This window comes from Saccostrea echinata, unplaced genomic scaffold (assembly GCF_033153115.1).
Source record: "Saccostrea echinata isolate AGI-Se365-2 ecotype Australia unplaced genomic scaffold, CSIRO_AGI_Sech_v1 ptg000054l, whole genome shotgun sequence".
In the NCBI taxonomy this organism is placed as follows: domain Eukaryota; kingdom Metazoa; phylum Mollusca; class Bivalvia; order Ostreida; family Ostreidae; genus Saccostrea; species Saccostrea echinata.
In genome coordinates this window covers 13,874,991-13,897,929 of record NW_026889803.1, presented here as the reverse complement: position 1 = coordinate 13,897,929, position 22,939 = coordinate 13,874,991, and the positions used below count along the sequence as shown (strand labels likewise).

The window sequence follows — 22,939 nt, the reverse complement described above, 5'->3', positions numbered from 1 at the left end:
GGGTGCACAACTAAAAATTTCCGGGGGCACTATTATTCAAGAAAAAATTCCTTATCAAGCAATAGTTATCATGAATACGTTTTTTACATGATTTATGGGACATAAAATAGCTATGTTTTCTATAGAATATAATTATATATCGGCAAAATATGGGGGGGGGGGTTCCTCCTCTTCTCCCCGGTTCCATGAAAAAAAAAGAAAATTACAAGTAATACAGTTACTGTTTATATAGAATAAATTCATAACCTAGTTTTTTCTCCTTTTTTTCAAGTTGATGCCACTGGATTAAACTTTCGTGTCTCTTAGAGTTGTGTTGATTACGTTGGATTCAACTTTTCTCAATTCTTCGTATAATAATAAATTTTGCTCACGTCAGACGAGCTTTTTAAGAAAGCTAATACTTGTAGAATAATTGTTTTCAGAAAAACCCTTGTAGCTAGACATCACGTGATAAATTGTAATATTTAACCGGTCAATCGAGGTCAAATCAAGCTTAACACAGTCTTAGTAATGGAACCGACAAGTTTGGTTTGAACATGTTTTTTGTAAAATTAAGTATGAGCGCACATTTGTCGATTCATTTTCTTTTGATATGGCATTATTTTGTTCAATATACAACTACAATTTTCTTAAGAATAAAGCCGACAAACATGCGCTGACTATGTATTAATGATATCCGCTCAGTCAGGAAGGATAACTCTTGACATTATTATTTAATATGAAGCTTGAAACTGAAATCTTTTCGTGCAACAATTTTCATTTCATGCATCTCAATATAATTCATGAATATGATATGGTCCTTTGACGTCTTAGAGATGGTCTTGTAAAACGTGGACAGTTGTACTCCATAAAAGTACAAAAAATAACTAGTTTTAGAGAAATCGAATTTCTTTTAATCTAGCCTTAGATACCAATGCATATTAGCATGATATGAATGAGAGGTGATCCATGATGTTTTGCCATAATATCACGAGCTATTCACACTTTTTATTAAGTAACAATTGAAGTAAATAGTCGAACTTAAATACCGTATAAAATCATGCAATTATCTCCGAATGCCTTGAAACTATAGTTTTTTTTAATCATAAAATATATTTATTGATAAATTTTCAATTAGAATTAGCTGATGCTTTTATTCGCATTTCCTGAAATTATATTTGATATTTGTTAATTTTCTTTATATGATATGTTGCAATATAATGATGAACTTTGAAGAAATTCCATGCGCAAATACACATTATTTTGCTAATTCGGAGACATTTTTATGAGTTTTTCGATTACTTAACTGCTTATTTTCAGAACCTGATGATCGGACTACCTTAAGACGATGAAATAAGCGTGACTCTGATTATCTATTGATACTCAAGAAATCTTCGGTTCCCATGCCTTCAATATTTATTTGGTTTTCCTTGAAAACAGTGTCTTATATTTATATCTGTATCAAGAATACACAGTTAAGATACCGGTGATTTATATTAAGGAAAGAAATGAACATTTTATAAAAATTTCTATTTACGGACTTTTTCATGACTCTTAAGTCCACCCATTTTTTGCATGTCCTCAAGTGCAGTCATCCTTTTAATTTAACAAAATTTTGTACTCCAGTCATGACAATGAATTACTTCATAAATCATTTCTAAGCAATCCCCCTCTCTCTGATTATTTTATTTTTCCCTTAATTATAATACCGTATTGTAATTTCTTGTGCTTATTGTCATGTTACCTGGTGGACCCTGGATCAAGGAAAAGCTTGAAGAGAGTGCTTTTTTAATTGCTTTTCTTTGGTTCTCATTGAATGTAATTCCAGTGTTTGGGATTTCAAGGTCTTGCACATGATCTCCTAAATCTTTATGAATTTTATCTGAAGTATGCAATGATACATATTTCAACAGGAAAGCTAACATTTTCAAAGTGTGAATAAGATACAGTTATTACAGTATTTTTAGTAGTAGGAATTATATCAATGATTTATGAGATTTTCTAGAAGTTACCAAGTCCCGGAAGTGGTCCTCTTAATGCAATAGCTTTAGCAAGTTCTGAAGCACTTTCTAACCATTTTACATACAACTCTGTTCTCCTACAATTAAAGAGTGAGAGAAATTGAGTGTTAAGTTATTCATAAAATACACCAGCAAACAGCAAAATACATTAGAGAAAAACCTAACCTGCAGACATCTGCTTTAGGTAATATTTCTAAACTGCAATCCTTCCTCTTATTTAAAATTTCCTGTGGAATTGGAGGGCTTTTATTATGACAAACAAACGCTACACTGACTTTATTCTCGTTTTTTTTCGTTAGAAATCGGACATCGTTTACTTGAGCATGGCCTATCCAATACCTTTGCCGTGGGGAAATAGCACCTCTACCAAAATTGCTGACAACATCGCTTAGTGGCTCCAAAGGACACCTTATACAGAGAAAATCAGATCCAGGCATATAAAATCGTTCTTTGTCTTCTTCATTGTCTTTTTTTACATCCTCCTCTGTATTCAAAAGATCTGTCGAATGTGCAGTGAAATGAATGTCACGTTTTTCAAGAAAAGACTGTTTAAGAGAAAATCCTCCACCTCCAAGACGAAAAGTGATTGGCAAATCACTTATTGTAATGGAATCATCATCTGCTGTTTGAATTGCAACTTCCATGGAGAATATAGGCATCCAAATGTTGATGTATTCGCTACATGAAGAGTACTTTTCGTTTGTTGATTTCGTAGCTATTGAGGACAAAGTACCAAGAGGATCTCTAGCATGTTGTAAACAGATTTTTATATTTGGTGTTATGTCAAACAGTTGTGGCATAGGCGTCATTATTCCTCTCTCTGGCTCCGAACACATCTGAATTACAACAAGTTGACCATAACTGAATGATAGGCTGTAGTTGCATATTTGTTGAGCAAAATATCCACCACGAATTTCTGAACTTACATCATTTACTGTGTTCCATGATGCTGAAATTTGTTCATTTGAAGTTGGTTGATCGACAGCTGACATTAGTGAGTGAATATTTTTTGTTTTTCCATTTAAAAGTGCTTGTATGATATTTACCCACTGTCTGAGCTGATGAAATTGGACATTTTGGTGTGGATTTATTCTGAGATAAGTATTCTCTTTTGGTGGATTTTTTGTTCTTCTATTCAATGAATAAATACGGTTTTGCCATTTGATGGTCATAAAATATCGATCAAAACCAATTTCTTTTTCAAATTTAGGTTTCTGCTTTGAATGTAATAAGTTAATTGGTAACAGCTTGCTTGCTCTGCTCAATTTACGTAACGTAGGAAAAGTTAACTCAACGTCATTATTTGTGACATTTCGAATAAAGCCATTGAAAACACGGGGATCGTTACTTAATGAATGGGCAAACAATAACTTCAAACAACTTTTTCGGAACTGCTTTCTAATGCGGTTTGTTTGATTCATCTCAACACAAATTTTTTGAATTTCATTTTCGCTGTAAGGGGGCTCTTTCAAGTTGTCAAGCGCTGCATGTACCATTCTATGAACGACAAGATCTATAAACCTTCTGAGCGGAGCGGTAAAAGTTGTGAAAATGGGGACACGCAAATCAAAATGAAGTGCCTCAAGCTGCTTAGAAATTAAGCATTTGTATTCAGCTGCTTCCTGTATTTCGATCCATTCTTCAAGGGCCAAGTTTTGTAGTGGATGAATTTCATCTGCACCAAGAACAACCTGTAATTTGTCATATTGTTTTAATCTAGCATACTCTTTCAATGCATCCCAAACATTATTTTGAACAGGTACATGATGCCTATATCGAATAAGGCTCGGTTTGCAGTTGAAAATAGAACATACGGCACCAGTACCTATTTCACAATCCTGAAGATGAAATAAGATGTTATCCATATGCTCATTGTGAGCATTTTTCCATCTCAAGAGTAGTTTTTCAGAAGGGCGGACATGACACTTGCAAGGTACACACCTGGGATATTTTGCAAAAAGAAACTTTGCAATTGATTGATTAGTAAATATGTCCAGCTCTTGCACTAACAAATGTGCATCTATACATTCAATAAAATTATTCTTCTCATATGGAAACATTTCGTTCACTTCCGTGTAATATGACGCATTTCCAATTCTTTTTTTGCGTAGCTTTCTAGAAGTCATATATAATACATGAATATCACTTTTCATATGCTTTGAGCTTAAGAGATTTTGAACATCAGAGATGTTATACTGCTTTTCAGATTTTACAACAGATCTCTTTACTTGCCCTTTAATGTCTGAGTATTTGAGAGAATCAATTTCCTCTTCGTCAATAGAAAAGTCGAAAAAAACACTCAACGCTTCCCTCTCTTTTCCAGTTTCCATGTTGAATAATTCATTGCTGAGTCGTTCAGGAATCATAAACACTGGATGTATATCTTTGTTTACATAGAAGTCCGAACCATGCCTTCTTGCTTCCAAATCAAGGGCATCCCCCTTTTTAATGACTGATGTGGGGTCTATTACATGTACCCCGATGCGATAGAGCCCTGATTCTACGAGATTTACACTGTAAGAAGTTTCTGTTGCACCTTCTTTTCCATCGTCTATTGTGAAAACTTTTATTACCTTTTTCTCTTCAACATGGGCTTTTACTCTTTTTTCTAATATTGATTCGGTTGCCTCTCTGGTTTCTTTACTGTAAGTACAGGGCACACGATATTGGAGCTGAAGGATGCCAAGACCTGATTTTATATCCCCTTTTGTGTTTATTACACTTAACGTTATTCCAAATGGATACATGTCATTCCAATTTAGAATTGCAACCAGAAAACAGCATGATTGCTTACGTGTAGGGTTAATATCCAAAGTTGTCCGATATTCAACAACACTTCTCTCTGTATCATATGAGAACAAATCTACTTGATATTTGTGTTTACATTTTTTATGAGAAACATTTATTTTCGGAACTGTCTTACAAAGAGGTATCATCTTATGATCTGCAAATTCATCTTTAGAGCAGATAAGCACAGGATGTTCTAAATCTCCATATCTATTTCTTTTTAATCTCCCAAGGACTTTTCCAAAGATATCATTGTCTTTTATTTCTTTAGTCACATCTTTTTTTAATCTGGGAATATTAGAACTCTGCGCTTTAGATTCTCCAAGAACCTCTACTACTACTTCGTCATCAGAAAATGCCTTTCCACACTTTGATCTTCCCGAAATGACAATTTCTTTCACATCGTCTGCCAAATCTAAATTTTTACATACTGCTCTGTGAGCTGATTCTATCTCAATACTACACCGTTTATACTTATTCTTGTCCCATTGAAGAAGGCGAAGAAGATTCTGCACGTCCATTTCATTTTGATATTGAAATGGCTTTGATTTTCTTTTTATCTGAAAACTGGCTTTACAATCGTCAGTCAAAGTTAATCCAAAAACAACGAGATCACTGTTTGTGGGTGTTTTATCAGAACTGGCTATAATAGAATACCTTAATTGAGCCTCGTCGTCAAATGTATCAAAACCACTGTCACTAAAGGTATCTGTCTCGGAAATCTGATATTCTGGTGCTTCATAAGAAAAAGGCTTTTTGATTGAATATTCATTCTCACTGATTGATGCCTGTCCAGAATCGGAATCACTATTTTTTCTTTCTACTATTTCAACGTCGTAATCCTCTTCTTCTTTGACTGTCTTTTTGAGTTTTCTTCTTTTTTTCTTCACTATTGGCTCAGGAACGTAATGGGGTACGTCTTTCCATGTTCTATATTTAGAAGTGTCTTCAAAAGACATGGTACTTTTCTCAAATTCTTCAGTGGGTGACAATTTAGGTTTCTCTTTTTCTGGTCTCTTAGCTGCCGATATAAAAATCAATCTCTTAAAAGTACATTGGATTTAATCTAATATGGTAGAAAACAATTAATTGTATGCACATTTATTAAAATTTAAAAGCAATCGGGTTTTGTTTACAGTAATCTCAGACCTCACAGAAAAATACTGTTTTGTAATAAATATTTTTATAAAAACTTTGCATTAGTTTGTACAGGAATACATCACAATACTTACAAGTTTCATGCAACAACAAAAAATTTAATAAGTTTTCTTGTATTTTTTGGAACGTTGACATTGTTTGCTTGTTTAAAATGATATCTATTAAAACCTCTACATTACTTTGAACAGAAACGATTTCAACACGGAAATGTTTCTTACAACCTTTAATGTCCATCATACACATTTTTCTGGTATTTTGGAGAAAGGCGTGACATAATAATAGAGAGGTTGAGATTTCATACGTGTACGGGTACGGGTACGTCTAGTAGGGGAATTCCCTAAATTCCTCGTGTATTACGTCATCAGTTTTAGTGATGACAAGTTCTCTACCCGTTCCCGCAACTTGTAGGGTGGCGTCTACACGTAAGTACAAACTTGTAGCTTTTATAATAAAAATTAGTCTATTCATGTATGAAAATTTGGTTGTTGTACTTTATTTAGGATTTTTAGTTTTATAAGTACGTATTTTAAAGAGGTTTTATTTACTAACTGAAGTCAAATTGATGTCACAAATGTTGAAACAGGGACACCGATCACCGTTTATTAAAAATGAAAACACGTTTAGCTTCTGTATTCTTAAAATAGCACAAAAATTAGTTGTGTGAATTTGTTTCATTATATGTATCTATTCTACTATTAGGTTTAATCATCTCCGTCTTTTTAAGTACTAGTAGTCAAGAGGTATTGAAAGGGGGGGGGGGTATTATAGTGATTCATTCCCCATAGAAAAATATTCCCGCAAGACATTACGAAGTAACTTTCCCTAGGATGATTTTTACGTGTAGTATTTATACCTAAAAATTAACCTTCCAGTGAGCTATTTTAAAAAGACTTCAAAAACAAAAACTCAAGGGGGGGGGGGGACTACTTGTGGACAGAACGTTGTATATTTATAGGCCTACTACGGTACATTACCGGAAGATGGTCCATATATGTCAGAGAGAAAGTTGACATGCTTAAACTTTTACAAAGACATTTTCAAGTTCAATCTGTAAATGTACTTTTAGTATAAATAATTAACACAATATTTTTTTTCAGACCATTATATTGCGTTATATGTACCATGGAATCGGGGAGGAAAAAACAGTTTAGATTTTCGGAGCAAGATGACATTAAACTTTTGAGGTAAGAATTACATGTTAAAAAACAAGTTAGTAAGTTTCTAACAAGGATATGTTTTACAGTATTTCTCGAATTTTCATCATAAAGATATAAGGTATAAGATACTGCAATTTTAGACCCTCAAGTTTCAGGGGCCTGTTTTACTAAAGAACTTACGACTAAGTCCAAAATCTATTTCTGTTTATTACGATCTATTTTACAATAATTTGAAAAAAATTGTTTTAAACTTTTAAAAAGAATTTATAAAGATATTTTTTCTAGCAATTTCAAACAGAATTATTAATTTTGCAAAATTTTAAAACGGGTCCCTGGTCTTTAAAAAAAATGTAATTTCTTTTTCAACATTAAAATTTTTAAAATTTTGGTTAAGTAAATCATTTATTTGTTGTTTTTGTTGTTGATAGAGAGGTCATCAGCAGGAATCCCTTCAAAGATAGAGCAAAATGGGCAGAGATTTCTTCAGTTCTTCCCCTGAATATTGACGCAAGGAGGGTTCGGAAAAGGACTGTCCTTCTCATAGAACAAAGGAAGAAGTTCAACAGTTGTTCCCTCAAAAAATATGCAGACTATGCTAATTATCTTAATTAAAAATTTACATTGCTGTTATGTAATAAGATAATCATTTCATACCTGTAATGAACCCGACTTGAATCATACGTATCTAAAAAGACTGTTCCTTAGTAGAACTTGAATTCATTCACTTTTTTATTTTCATTCAGAGTTTTATTTTAAATCATAATCTTATCACATTTTTGTCAATATTTAAATTACCTGTAGATCTGGTGTAGATGAAACGTATGGAGAAAAAGAAATTCTTTTGGACGAAATAATCGAGTTAGCAAACGAAGAAGAAGAGAAAAAACGGAAAGATAAATCAAAGGCTGTTAAAGAGGAGACCCTGTGCAAAGATCCCAGAAAACGTGCACTAGAGAACCTGACACCATCCAAAAGTGGTGTGTATTATTTAATTTCTTTATTATATAACATATTTCAATTCTGTGTTTAAAGTGGCATATAGGCCCGATGGGCCGGATGTTGATTGTTCTTTTATACAGTTTGTAAACAAATAATTATATATGCACACATGTCACTGTCAATAAATAACTTATTCAGAGAAAGAGAGAGAGAGAGAGAATAGTTAATGTGTAATTTGTTTACTGGTTCTTATTTTAAAATCTAGTCATTGTAATTTAAGACTGGACGTGGAACATTAACTAGCAAGATTGGAAATATACAGCTTACAGTACAGTGTACGTCATTTCCACATGTTGCAGTCTGAGAAAACATTAGATGAAATTCAAGTTTAAAGTTGATATTCTGCAAAAGTTGCTATTTGCATGGCCCTGTTCTACATTATTCCTTCAGTTTCAAATCGAAGGATAAATTTAGCATTTAATATGAAAATTCCTTTACTGATATAACATTGAAGTGGTGTGTTTACTATTCTTAAGTTTATTAATTTATCAATTAATTTATTTTTTGGGACATCTAGAACCAAGTCAATTATTTTGTTCTGATTTTTACTTAGACGAGGACCAGCGAAATAGCGGTAAATTTCCTAGAAAAAGTTCAAGTTTGATATCATTCTTGAAAGAAAAAGCAGAAACTGAAAAACAATCCCGAGATGAGGAATTGTCACTTCGTCGAGAGCAGCTAAACTTGGAGAAGGAGAGATTTGAGCTGGAGAAAAAGGAAAGGCTCCAAAGACTGGAGGCTGAAAAGCAGCAGACGAAAATGATGTTAGAACTTTTTTCAAAATTTTTAAATAAATAAATAGATTATTTTAGCATTTAGCTAGCTTTTTACAAAATGTTTGAATAAATAAATGGAATATATTATTGCATATTAGCTAGCCATGTAATAAGATACAATGTAAATGCGAAAACATTCCTTGGTGTTTTTAAAATATTCAAGAAATCAATTAAAAGCATGACTATGAAAGAATTTTATTTATTTCAATATACCTAAACTGTTTAAACTCAATTAAGCTTTTCTACAGGCTACTTTAAAAGTTACTAGAAAAACTCAACACAGATTTTTGTCATGAAGACCAGGTTAAAATTTACCACGTAACAGTTTGTGAAATATACAGCGATATCAATGACATACACCCGTACTTTATGACATGTATTCTTCAAGTGTAGGAGGTGGAAGATTAAAGTACTCGCTCGTAACACTACCATACAAACAGGTGTGGCAATTAGTGAGTAATGACGCTACCAGATAATACTTAGCCACAGGTTGTAAAAATAGTTTCTGATTTTTCTTATAGTCAACGAAAGCGAACAGAGAGAGGATTTTTCCAAATGTCCACTCAACGCTGGAACGGAGCTTTGACATTCTACAGTTAAATATTCTTTCCTGGTTGCTGAGAACAGCTCCTTTGAAAGGTGTAATAAGGTGCACACGCAAAGGATAAGCAAGGTCGCCGTAAAGAGAGAATACTGTACCATCCTTCATTGTCATGCGTTGTTCAAGTTTCGGCATTAGTTCACTCATTCTTAGCATGGCAGAATCATGGCGCTTTGCCTCTATAGGGCCATACATATTTGCAATTAAACCATTTGGTATCACTACAGACTGAAATTTTAAGCCATGTACCCTTTTGTGTCCATTATAGACAAGGTTTTGGTTCGCGGAAGGTCTACATATCAGCCTTACTGTTCGATCTATGAAACCCCAGCAATTTGGAAGTGGTCCACCAATGTCTGATATGGCATCAGCGTACATTCGAAGGTGTTCTTCGTCCAACCAACTTTGATTTAGGTCACAAAATTTACCCGAATGTCTGTGGTACAAATAATCCAATACAGTGTTTGAAATGTATGAAAGCTCTGACTTCGAACGGTTGAACAATGGTTTCATGTCATCTAGTCTGTTAGGATAAAACAAGCGCCTAAGCAGTATCAAGACACCCTCTGTCGTAGATACCCGAGTACCATTTGGGCATACGAATTAGGATGAAAGGGACAATGCCTCGCATAGGCGAGAAATATCATTCTTCTGAAATCGAAAGAATGAATAAAACTCTTCCTCAGATAAATTGTCTAGATTTAGTTGTTGACTTTTCACATCGTTTTCTGTAACTGTAGACATAAGCAACACATCATCGTCTTCACATAAACAAGCAATTTCCAAAGCATCTGCCATTATTTACGGAAACGTCATAAACGAAAATGACGTCATTTCTGAAGACATTGAAAATAAAGTGCGCGAAATTCTTGTACACGTTCTTGTTACACGTCATTAAAATCTCAACAGACAAATTACAAAAACGTGTACGTGTACGTCTAATTATCTATATACGTACACGTACGCGTACAAGTTTAAAATCTCAACCTTTCTTGTTTACTCACGTCTGCGGTGTGCTCCAGGCCTCTTTACATGCTTTTCTTTGGCTTGTAAGGCCTTTTCCTTCATCTAGAAAATTGAATGACATAATTCAATTGTACAAAGATATTTTATTTAAAGTTTATTCTTTGATTTAGCTTGAGATCTAAGAAAATTTATTCATATACCTGTTGTGGCATACTTATATTAGTTGCAAATAACCATTCAGCGTCTACATGGCCTTGGTCCTTTGGCACACGATTCCATTCCAAAATAAGTGAATCTCTAAATTTTCTTAAATCCAGTAAAGTTATTTCTGTCTGAAAACAGATTATGAAAGAAATGAAAACATACATTAATTCATTTTTCCAAATGTCAAATTTGGAAATTGGCTGTTTCAGAGATTTCATGGAATGTCACCCTGACCTTTTTGAAGTGATATGATCCGCCATTATGACCATTTTGATGATGTGATTTAAAAATATTTTTGAAGCGTATTATAAATTTCTCTCTTTAGAAAATCAGCATTAAAGGGGCCTGGGCACAGTTGCATTGTTTACAATTTTAAATGTCTATTTTCATTCAAAAATTAACTTCATTTTTTATGATTTCAACTTACATAAATATTCTAAGAATTTAATGACAACGCCATTCTTCATAACATCACGTCAAACACATGTGTTTGTAAACAGGGCACAAGCTCTCTTATAATTGTTAGTGTTAACAATTTATCAATTTGTTTAGTCTGTATACATTACTGAGCACAAACTGGCAATATTGGTGAGTTGGTATTAATACTTTCCAGATAAAAGAATTTTCTTAACACGTTTTAAATATAATTCGGTGTGAAATGCTTTAGCAATATATATCATTTTATAATTTCATTATATAATTTTGAAAATTTTAGAAAATATTAGCTTCAAATCTGAGTCTCCAAGCCCCTTGAAATGCAACCCATATCTCTAGATATCATTAATTAATTAAATGAGCATGTTGGGAAAAGATATGAATTTTTACTTCCAAACAACCTTCATGACTATATTTCAAATAGATACGTGAAACAAACTGAACGACCGAACTTTGTGAAAAATGAATAAAAATTTAATTAATGACCCTCTGCTAAAAGAGGTAACTTTCACTGAGGTTGGTGATTATTAGTTCCTTAAAATTGTCAAGGTGGAATTTTCAATCAAATTTTTTTTTAAAATACTGAGTATTAATTACAATTTGATTATTTGAAAAGAATCATTATTGTTGAATGTTGAGGCAAAATTTTATATGGGTGACTGATAAACATTTCTTTCGTTGCCTTTTTAGTGATTATTTATTATCTACTTTCGAATACCTGTGCACAATGTACTTCAATAGCTTCCTCTGTTTTCTTCAAAGCTACATCAAACTTTCTCAGGTCATTTAACGCCTTAGCCCACATGAACAGATTATTTGCGTCCATTTCGTCCCCATCTCGATCTGAAGAGAATAAAAGTTACTCTTATCTCAAACTATATATTCTATTTACACAGTGGTCTATGTCAGAAAGTAAGAAGTGTAAATTTTCAAACAGCAAAGTTCATCAAATCAATGAATGAAAAGTAACGCACATTCTATTTCTCATATTTAAAGTGGAGATTCCATACTTCACTTGTTCGTAGTTGAGACTGTTACTTTTCAAGCTGTTGCTGTTCACTTTTGTGGTAAAGTCATTTGGAATTTATTAAATCTTCTTCAACATGCTAAACCAGTAGACACATAATTTGGGCATTTGTTCTTTAAATGGTTCAACATATTGCTAGTTGTTTTGCAAAAGGATGAAGAGAATTCATATATAGGATATTTTATATCTGTACCATCTAAATAACTTTTTTTTTTAAAGACAGCAAGGAACTAAATATAAGTATGTAATTTTCCTTGGCTGAGTAAATATGAGTAAGAGTATTTTCAATTAAGGTCTGACGACATGTTTCTCAAATATCTTTTGTATCTCTTCGTAATATATCAAACTCTGAACTGTTTTAAAATGTATTGAAACATAAGTATACCAATATACACCAATAATTGTGATAATGGCAATATAAGCGATTTCTAAAAGAATTATATAGAAAACACCATTCTCTGCTATCTTGCACAAATGTTCTGGTAAGGTACCGTATTTTTGTGAGGAAACTTATTAAAGTAGCAATACTTCAATGACAAATGGGGGAAAATTATATATTATTGAGGAACGTGTCATCTGACCTTAAAAAATTATTTCAGTTTTTTGAGTATTATATGGTGTGTCAGTTAAAAAGACTGAAACGTGCAATTTAAAAAAAAATCCCTTATATGTTTAAAATCAACAAAAATACACCCAAGATTTGAATTTTTTGCTGCCCTTAATTGGTATTTTTTCATGTCCATATTTTTCATCATGACACCACTTAACGCGTTTCTTCGTGTATATTTCTACATTGTACATGTGACTATGCCCACAAATGGCATTTAGATTAATTTTATTGTTATTTTAGTAAAACACAGCAAATGTAGGTATAGATGGATAACTTACTTGGTTAGATTATCGGAAAAAAAAAGTCGAATGCCGATGCTATCAAAGAATATTTGAATACTATTAGTCTAATATTCCTTGACATCCCTAATTAATACACATACAAAATGTATCAAACGATTTGAAATATTGATATGCATGTTCAGCTGGGAATGGCTCAATTCATGACTTCATACTGCTTAAATATTCACGTTTTCTAGACATGTACTCGTATTTAGCATTAATATTTAGTGCTGTTTCGTAATTTTAAAAAAAAAATGAAGTTTTACAGGAAAAGAATACCATTTCCTTACCTCTCTGCTTGTAGATTGCACATATTAAATTGTGGTATCCCTAAATGGACAAAAAAAAAATCATTGAAATTTTTTGATGTTCACATAATCGACTAAAACAATAAAACTATATAGTTATATGTTTAAGGGGAAAAACAGTAACAATTTCAAAAGGTTTTGGAATAAAAATTTAAAGCCTGTTGTATGTATTTAAATTTTATAGCTGCATAAACAAGATGTGTTTGTGAAACACTGATGCCCCCATATGGCAACTTGTAGTGAAGGTTAAACTTTCTCAAATACAAATCAAAGATGTTGGTACCTAAAGTACGGTCTTGTCTCAAGGGATAAACCTGTGAAATATGAAAGCCCTAGCTGCAACCATTAAATAGATATGGAAAAGGTTAAAAAATTTTCAAAAAAGTTAAAGTAAGTCAAACATCAGGGTCAACTGGACAAAATTAATGGTGCCCAAGGAAAGGCCTTCTCACAAGGAAAACACATATGAAATATGATAGCCTTAGCACCAACTGTTCAAATGTTGTGGCCAAGGTTAAAGTTTTTTTAAAAGTAGGTGAAAGTCAAAGGGTCAAAGTTGTTGGTATCAAAAGGAAGGAATTGTCACAAACATTACACGTGTGAAGTATGAAAGCACTAGCACCAACCGTACAAAAATTATGGCCAACGTTAATGGGTTTTTTTTCAAAAGAAGGTTAAACTCTTAGTTCAAGGTCAAAGTTGTTGGTATCCAAAGGAAGGACTTGTTACAAGAATTATACATATGAAGTATGAAAGCCCTAGCACCAACCGTTCAAAAGTTATAGCCAAGGTTAATGTTTTTTCACAAAAAGGTCAAACTCTAAGGTCAAGGTCAAAAGATCAAAGTTGTTGGTATCCAAAGGAAGGTCATGTCACAAGGATTACACATGTGAAGTATGAAAGCCCAAGCACCATTCAAAAGTTATGGCCAATGTTAATTTTTTTAATGTGGGTCATACTTCAAGGTCAAAGGGTCGAATTAAAGATTCCCAAAGGAAGGCTTTGTCATAAGAAATACACATGTAAAACATAAAAAAAAAACCTAGCACCAACTTTTTAAAGTTATAACCGAAGTTTTTCCAAAGGTAGGTCAAACTTAGGTCGAGTTCAAAAGGTCAAAATTGTTGCTATCTTAAGAAAGGTCTTGTCATAGGAAATATACCCGTGAAATATGTAGACCCTAGTGCTAACTGTTCAGAAGTTATGTCCAAGGTTAAAGTTTTTTTAAGAGTGGGTTAAACCGAAAGATCAAGTTCAAAAATATTTATATTCCTGGAAAGATCTTGTCAAAAAGAAATACACATGTGAAATATGAAAGCCCTTGAACCAACTGTTCTAAAGTTATGGCCAAGGTTAAAGTTTGGTAATTTCTTGCAAAAGTGGGTCAAACTCCAAGGTCAGGGTCAAGAGGTGAAATATTTTGGTAGCCAAAGAAAAACCTTTGTCACAAGGAATACACATATATGAAGTATGAAAGCCGTAGCTCTAACCAATCAAAAGTTATGGGCAAGGTTAAAGTTTTTGCGGACAAACAGACAAACAGACGGACAGGGCAAAAACTATATACCCCTGAATCTTCGATTCGTCATACTTGTTTTGATGATTTTCATAAATAGAATCTAAATGGGAATTACTAGATTGGATTGAACATGTACATTGCACATTTGTGAACATTTTTACACACAATTAAAAAAGTGAACCATCACTTCAATATCAGACTGTAGACTTCTTGCTAGCTCACACTATCCCTATAAATAATTAATGAACACTCTTACTTAAGAAAGTGTTTAGTGTTGCAATTTTCAACGACACTATTTGAATAAAAGTTTGTATTACTAATTTCATTTCCTGCTATGTATGAATGGAAGCATATATACAACAATATGAATAATGACGATAACGAGAAGTAATCAATTTAAAAGTCCATTGAAACAATACAAATTAGGAGCAGGGCAAATAAGGACCCCTAAAACATCAAAGTTGGGAGCAGGTGCCATAGAGTAGTAGGCATCCTCTATCGGCCGGTCACACCCGCTGTGTGCTCCTTGTTATATCGGGCAAACGAAAAAATCTACGATGTCACTTACATATTATTTTGTCAACACACCCACCCACACCCCCCCCCCCCCACACACACACACACACCCACACACCCTCACACACACACCCTCACCCTCACACACACACACACACACACACCCTCACACACACACACACACACACACACACATATATATATATATATATATATATATATATATATATATATATATATATATATATATATATATATATATATATATATATATCTTTCGAGTTGCAATTTCAAAGATACTCTCATTTCTCTATTTGATTTTGGAAATGAAAAAGGTTAAGATAACGAACAGTGACCAATCTCAAAAAAATTTACAAATATGACATTATGACAAATCCGTGAACAGTACATAAAACACGAACCCTCAGAAATCCCAGAAGTGGGATCAGGTGTCTAGGAGGAGTAAGCATCCGCTATCGACCGGTCACACTCACCATGAGCCCTATGTATTGATCAGGTAAACGGAATATTCCGTAGTCAAATTAAGTTTGAATTTTAAATATAAAGGCCTTACAATTGGTAAGAAACATGTCAGCCGAAATACGACCCAATGATATGTTATAATTGCTAACAAGGTCATTATAACGACCATAGAATTTACGAAATGGTGACTTTAAACGATGATGTTGAAATTCCTGTAACATCAACATATCTGTCAGTAGCCTGCCTCGGTTTAAAAAATTTATCGTACTCACAGCATTTTATTCAGTATCGAAAAAGTCAGGAGACGTAAACACTTTATGTAGGTAACAGCGGAATATTATTACACAAATAAGGAAAGTTGAAGATTTACGATAGAAAAGCCATCTCGTTTGTCATGCAATTTAGTTGTTAGTGGGACCTATCGTCTATAGTCAATAAAACATCCAAATATGAAACAAATGTGGCAGACTCCTTGGTATCTTTTATTTCGAGTTTACTTGGGTATACTGAGTCGAAGTATGAATGGAATGGAATGGAAGTAACTATTGTTAATTGATAACACTTCCTGTATATATCTGAATGTCGAATTGAAGACCAAAGCAAGTGTTTTCTTCTTCTCAATTAGAAGTCTCTAAATAGATTCTGCTTCATAGAAATATAAAAACAAGTCGGCTAATAAAGAAGCACAATTAGTGCCTATCGAATTTCACAGTTTGTTGAAAGACCTGGTCTCCGAAAACTATGTTGATGTTGTCAATGAGGAACTCCAGTATCTTTTTAACATCAACCTCAAAGTACTTGTGTGTAGAATCAGAGTGATTTTTAACAAAGTAATTTTGTTGGTGACCAATCACAAGCTATGAAAATTTCAGAGTTCCGTGTTTATTGTCTATAATATTCTTTCGTTTCACGAAGTTTACCTGTCAAATTCAGATTAACTGCGTATTGACAACTTCGGAATGAACGGAGCCTGAACCCGATGTATATAAAACTATAATACGATAAACTACTAAAATATTTGTCAATGAGCAATTAACAAAAGAAATGAACAATAATTGATATAATTAAACTTTATTAATTTGATTTGTATATTATAATGACAAAGTGTTATATTTTATATCTTTTATATGGGTACGGCGTTATTAAGTTGCTTATAGATGATAAAACCTACAAACTTAGATATTGATTATGACGTTATCAGCGTCTGACGTTTCTACGTCATCATAACAATTTTTGTCTATACAAGAGGCCAAAGGGCCTTAACGGTCACCTGAGTATGATACAACAATTTACAGGATCCATAGATTAAATAAACTCTGATAGATGAAGCTTTGTTGTCCAAAAGAGAGAGAAAAAGGATGATTACGATCAATGAAATAATTAGTCCATTATTCAGTAATAACTCATAAATTAAGTTCTAATTTGTCCCCCATTTATCACTTATCACCATGCAGACTATCCGGTATTAACATTATTTGTGCTTCTGTACTATTTTTATCCCATATCATAACCTTTCACATTGGCCCCTATTGGTCTTTGAAGAACAATTAATAAGATAAGTTATATTTGCTTCATTTTTATATATCTATTATTAACAAGTCTACCTAATTATTAAAACTATAATAGTATTTTTGTATTATACAATAAAAAATCTTGCGTAATTCACTTATTCTTTTAACCTTTCAAATGATTAATTATCAAAATTGAATGGCAATGGGGAATAACTTCTCTCAGTAGAATACAACTTAATAGAGCCCTGTCCAGCACTAGAACACTTGACCAAATGGTCCAGATGTTCAAAAATCTTGTAAAAATACCCTTGCTTATTAAAACTTTTACACTGTTTTCCTCCGATATGCCCAGGAGAAGAGAAAATTTTCAAAGAAATATTGCATTTTCAGTACAGATTCAACACAGCCCTCATCATCACAACTATACACTTTGTTGATGATTTTCAAAGAATTAAGATACTATATCATCAATAGACCACCCCCCTCCCCCCCCCGCGAGAAACACCAGAACCCCTCACCCTGGGACCACCAGCTTTAAAGATTTTGTAAGAAGCACCTTTGCTCATCATAACTATGCAATTTGTTCATCTGCTCAATACTAAGGAGCAGACAGGATCATTTAATAGAACAAGAGGCCCAAGGGCCTTAACGGTCACCTGAGTACAATACAACAATTAAGAGGATCCATAGAGTATTAAAATGAAATGAAAGGTGAAGCTTTGTTGCCCAAAAGCAAGAAAAATAGGGTGATCAGGATCAACAAAATAATTAGTCTACTATTCATTAACAGTTCATAAATTAGGTTCTCATCTCTTCCCCATTTATCACTATCACCATACAGTATATTAACAAACTATCAGTGCTTTTGTACTATTTCAATTCCTTGTTGTAATCTCTTACATTGGCCTCTCTTGGTCTTTGATGAACAATAAATAAGACAAGTTATTTTTGTCTCATTTTTATTTATCTATTACTTACAAGTCCACATGATCATTAAAACTATGAAAATACTTTTTGTATTATACAATAAAAATTCTTGCATAATTCTCTTATTCTATTAATTTGTCAAGTACATTATTTACAATGATTAATTATCAAAAGTAAACGGCAAAGGGGAATAACTCCTCTCAGTAGAATGCAAATTAATTGAGCCCTGGCTAGGACCAGAACACTTGACCAAATGGTCCAGATGTTCAAAAATCTGGTAAAAATACCCTTCCTTATTACAACTTTTACACTTTTTGCCTCTGATATGCCCAAGTGCAGAAAAGATTTTTTAAAAAAATAATGCATTTTCACTACAGATTCACTATATTATCAATAGAGCCCCTCCCCCCTCCCCTTCACCACCGAGAAACACCAGAGCCTCTCACCCTGGGACCAGAAGTTTCAAGTTTGCTCATCATAAGTAATCACTTTGTTTAACTGCTTAACATTAAGGAGCAGACAGGATCATTTAATAGAATTAATGCATGTTCACTACATTATCAAAAGCCCCACCCTTATACCAGCACATCTGACCCAGGGGTCATGCAATTCACTACTCTGAAAGAAGCACTCTTGCTCATCATAACTATATACTTAGCTTCTTTGCTTTTTAACCAGAAGCAGAAAAGAATATTTTCAAAGAAATTTTGATTTTTCACTATATAATCAATAGAGCCCCCCCCCCACACCTTTTGACCAGGACCCTTGACCCTGGGGCCATGAAATTCACATTTTTAGAAGAGGCATCCTTGCATATCATAACAATGTACTTAGTTTGTTTAAATAGTACCCAGGGGCAGAGAAGAAGATTTTCAAAGAAATAATTCACCTTCACTGTAGGAGCTATATAGCCCCACCCTAGCACAAGAACCCCTGTCCCTGGGGCCATGAATTTCACAATTTTGGAAGAGGTGTCCTTGTTTATCATAATAATGTACTTAGTTTGTTTAAATAATACCCAGAAGCAGAGAAGAAGATGTTTAAAGCATTAATGCATTTTCACTATATAATAAATAAAGCCCCGCCCTAACATCAGAACCCCTGACCCAGGGGCCATGAAATTCACAATTTTGGTAGAGTTACTCTTGCTTATCATAACTATGTATTTAATTTGTTTAAATAATACCCAGGAGTAGAGAAGATTTTCAAAGAAATAATGCACTTTCACTATATGATCTATATAGCCCCCCCCCCCCCAGCACCAGAACCCCTTACCCTGGGGCTATGAATTTCACAATTTTGGTAGAGTCACCCTTGCTGATCATAACTCTGTATCTAATTTGTTTATATAATACACAGGAGTAGAGAAGAAGATTTTCAAAGAAATAATGCACTTTCACTATACGATCTATATAGCCCCACCCTCGCACCAGAACCCCTGACCCTGGGGCCATGAATTTCACAATTTTGGTAGAGGGCTCAATGCTTATTACAAATTGGTTCAGCGGTTTCAGAGAAGAAGCTGAAAATGTTCAAATGTTAACACACGACGCACGACGGACGACGGACGACGCACGACGACGGACGAAAACAGATAGCAATAGGTCACCTGAGTGACTCAGGTGACCTAATAAATGCATTAATTTTTCAATATCCATATACTTTCAATAGAGAGCACATCCTTAGACCAGAACATCCGACCCAGGGGCCATGATACTCACAATTCTGGAAGAAGCACTATTGCTTATCATAACTATACGATTTGTTTCTTTGCTTTATAACCAGGGAAGAAAAAAAGTTTTTCAAAGAAATTATGTTTTTCACTATATAATCAATAGAGCCCCCATCCCCCCTTTCACCAGAACCCCCGACCCTGGGGTCATGAATTTCAAAATTTTGGAAGAGGCATCTTTGCTTATCATAACAATGCACTTAATTTGTTTAGATAATACACAGGAGCAGAGAAAAAGTTTTTCAAAAGATTAGTGCTTTTTCACTATATAAACAATAGAGCCCCGCCCTAACACCAGAAACCTTGACCCAGTGGCCATGAATTTCACAATTTTGGAAGAGGCTCCCTTGCTCATCATAACTATCTACGTAGTGTGTTTATTACCCAGGAGCAGAGAAGAAGATTTTCAAAGAATTAATGCATGTTCATTTTATAATCAGTATAGCTCCGCCCCAGCACCAGAACCCCTGATCCTGGGGCCATGAATTTCACAATTTTGGTAGAGGTCTCAATGCTTATTACAATCATGCCAACAGTTTGACTGCTTGATTTCCAGGAGTAAAGAAGATTTTTTTAAAGATTACATTAATTTTGTTGGTTTTAGCCCCACCCCTCAGGCCCCAGGGGGGGCAGGGACCATGAAATTCACAATTTTGGTTGAAGACTCAATACTTATTACAGTCATGCTAATAATTTGACTGCTCGATGTCCAGAAATAAAGAAGAAGATTTTTAAAGATTTCATTAATTTTGACGGCCACCCCTCAGGCCCGGGGGGGGGGGGGGGGCAGGGACCACCAACTTCATAATTGTTGTTTCCCTCCACCTATAGATCCTATATGCCCAAAATGGCTGAAATTGCTTCAGCTGTTCCAGAGAAGAAGCTGAAAATGTTAAAATGTTAACACACGACGCACGCCGACGGACAAAACCAGATAGTAATAGGTCACCTGAGTGACTCAAGTGACCTAAAAAGATAGTTTTGTGTTTAGAAGTCAGTCGACAGTGGGGAGCGACTCAGTTTTTAATATTTCAAAAGATTGTATGTAGAAAAACCACTGAAATGTATTGATTAAAGCATACTTTTTAAAAGCTTTAGTAAAAATGTGAAAACCTAGGATATAGCACTTTTTCTTCTTTATGTTAAAAATAATTTATTCATCAATTGACTTTTCTTTTAGCAAGTTTATTACTATATTTAAATTGTACTTCGTATTCGTTGCCATTATGCTCTTAATGGCGATATGATAGTACTACTATCAAGACTCCGATCAGGATTTGCACGTTTTAATTTGTAATCAGTAATCAAAACTTATTCACTCTATATTAGTGAAAACTATTTTTGATCGAATAATTCATTAATGAAGTTTTATCAAATATTTAAACGATTGTTTGTTTCATGAAAATGAATTAGTATGAACTCTGTTGCAGGCGTTTCGGAGTTTACCTGCAAAGTTTATTATGTAGTTTATAAGTATAGATTTTATAGAATTTAAAGTCTATTTATGTTTTATTTATTTATTTATTTATTTTTGAAGACTTAACAATATCGATTATAAAAAAAAAAATAGAACAGTACCCGATATAGCATCTTTGTTCCCTTTGCTTTATCTACTTTTTATTGCTTTTATCAAGAATATGTAATGTTAAAATGCTAATTTTTAAGTTGTTGTCTATCAGATTTATGACACATTATACGAAGGCAATAAATTATACATGTTTACATGCTGTGGGCATATGTTTATGTGTGAATTTTCAATTGCTTTAATTCATTATCAAGATCGAGAATCCATTGTTATTGATAATCCATTTTGGAAGGGAACATTATTTTACATAGCATAGAAAAAGACATAAATTGCAAAATTTTAGTAAACTTGCTAGTTTTGCACTTTAAACATTTCCCAATCAAAATCAAACTCATCCCGACTGGAGTTAAATAATGTAAAAATGTTTATTTGTATTCACAAATACACTAGAATGCTTTGTTTTAATATCGTTTAAAAATTGACTGAACTTAAAAAAGTGAATTATTTTTCTGTGGTAACTGCATCAATAATTATATAGGACGTCGCTTGTGATTATCTTTTTTTTTTAATGTTGCTTCAATTCTTATCAGAATTGGTGCAAATTTGAAAATAATTTAAAGGACTTTTCAAAGATATATACATACGAAGCGTATAATATACGAAGCGTTTGATTCATAATCAATGATTCTTTATTCAAAAATAAAGCATCAAATAGTTTTTTTTTCAACTGTCTCACCTACTTTAAAAGGCGTTCATGTTATGGACATATAATTTAATTTTGTTTGTATTCTAGCCTCTGATTGGTATATATCCAAAAAGGAACACAAATTATTTCTGTATAACCTGGTTTGGTATGGGGACACACCCACTTGACAACCAGCTGAATCATCTGTATCCATACAATCCTCTCATTTCCAGTCCTCGGGATTCATGGAAAATTCCAGATTTAATAAATGTACCTTTAATTTCAAACGATAATTCGATCTTACCACATGTAACCAAACAACATGGCTGCTAGGCCTATGTATCAGTTTTTACCTCCCCTCGCTTCCCATCACTTCCGTTACTACGGTTGTATTATTTAGCGGCAAATTTGAACTAATAAAAAGTAACGAAATTTTACACCCATAGTTATTTAATGATTTTAAAATTAAATTATAAGGAATGACTCTAATTCTTGGCCAAATTATTCGAGTATAACCTGGTTTGGGTCAGTTTACGCTGTTTTATAATCCGCTTCGCGGATTATAAAGCGTAAACTGACCCAAACCAGGTTATACTCGAATAATTTGGCCAAGAATTAGAGTCATTCCTAAAATCTTCAGTACTGTAACGCGACGCATCTAAACTAACAATTAAATAGCCATGGTTTCTAGTATTAATGTATCTTGAGCTGAGTATTAGGATGAAATAAGTG

General features: G+C 33.4%; 2 protein-coding genes across 2 annotated transcripts in view; one reads left to right on the top strand and one right to left on the bottom strand.

The window, feature by feature from the left end:
* Positions 1 to 22,939, bottom strand: part of LOC133204635 (helicase with zinc finger domain 2-like) — a 44,618-nt gene that overhangs the window by 9,890 nt on the left and 11,789 nt on the right. Inside the window, exons 9-14 of the mRNA XM_061340388.1 lie at positions 11,802 to 11,926; positions 10,645 to 10,776; positions 10,483 to 10,546; positions 2,166 to 5,808; positions 1,992 to 2,077; positions 1,724 to 1,861 (exon numbers count right to left, since the gene is read on the bottom strand). Coding sequence (XP_061196372.1) covers positions 1,724 to 1,861; positions 1,992 to 2,077; positions 2,166 to 5,808; positions 10,483 to 10,546; positions 10,645 to 10,776; positions 11,802 to 11,926 — 4,188 coding nt within the window. The remainder of the gene's footprint in view (positions 1 to 1,723; positions 1,862 to 1,991; positions 2,078 to 2,165; positions 5,809 to 10,482; positions 10,547 to 10,644; positions 10,777 to 11,801; positions 11,927 to 22,939) is intronic.
* On the top strand, positions 7,068 to 8,906 carry LOC133172526 (uncharacterized). The gene is made up of 4 exons (XM_061307433.1): positions 7,068 to 7,129; positions 7,531 to 7,683; positions 7,904 to 8,081; positions 8,666 to 8,906. The coding sequence occupies exons 1-4, from the start codon at positions 7,068 to 7,070 to the stop codon at positions 8,897 to 8,899; spliced, it is 627 nt and encodes a 208-aa protein (XP_061163417.1). The 3' UTR covers positions 8,900 to 8,906.

What these genes read in the sequence shown, in the direction of transcription:
- LOC133172526 (XM_061307433.1), top strand. Translation starts at nt 7,068, where the DNA reads ATGGAATCGGGGAGGAAAAAACAGTTTAGATTTTCGGAGCAAGATGAC. An exon ending in GATGACATTAAACTTTTGAG is followed by an intron (nt 7,130 to 7,530) that starts GTAAGAATTACA and finishes TGTTGTTGATAG; the next exon opens with AGAGGTCATCAGCAGGAATC. An exon ending in TGACACCATCCAAAAGTGGT is followed by an intron (nt 8,082 to 8,665) that starts GTGTATTATTTA and finishes GACGAGGACCAG; the next exon opens with CGAAATAGCGGTAAATTTCC.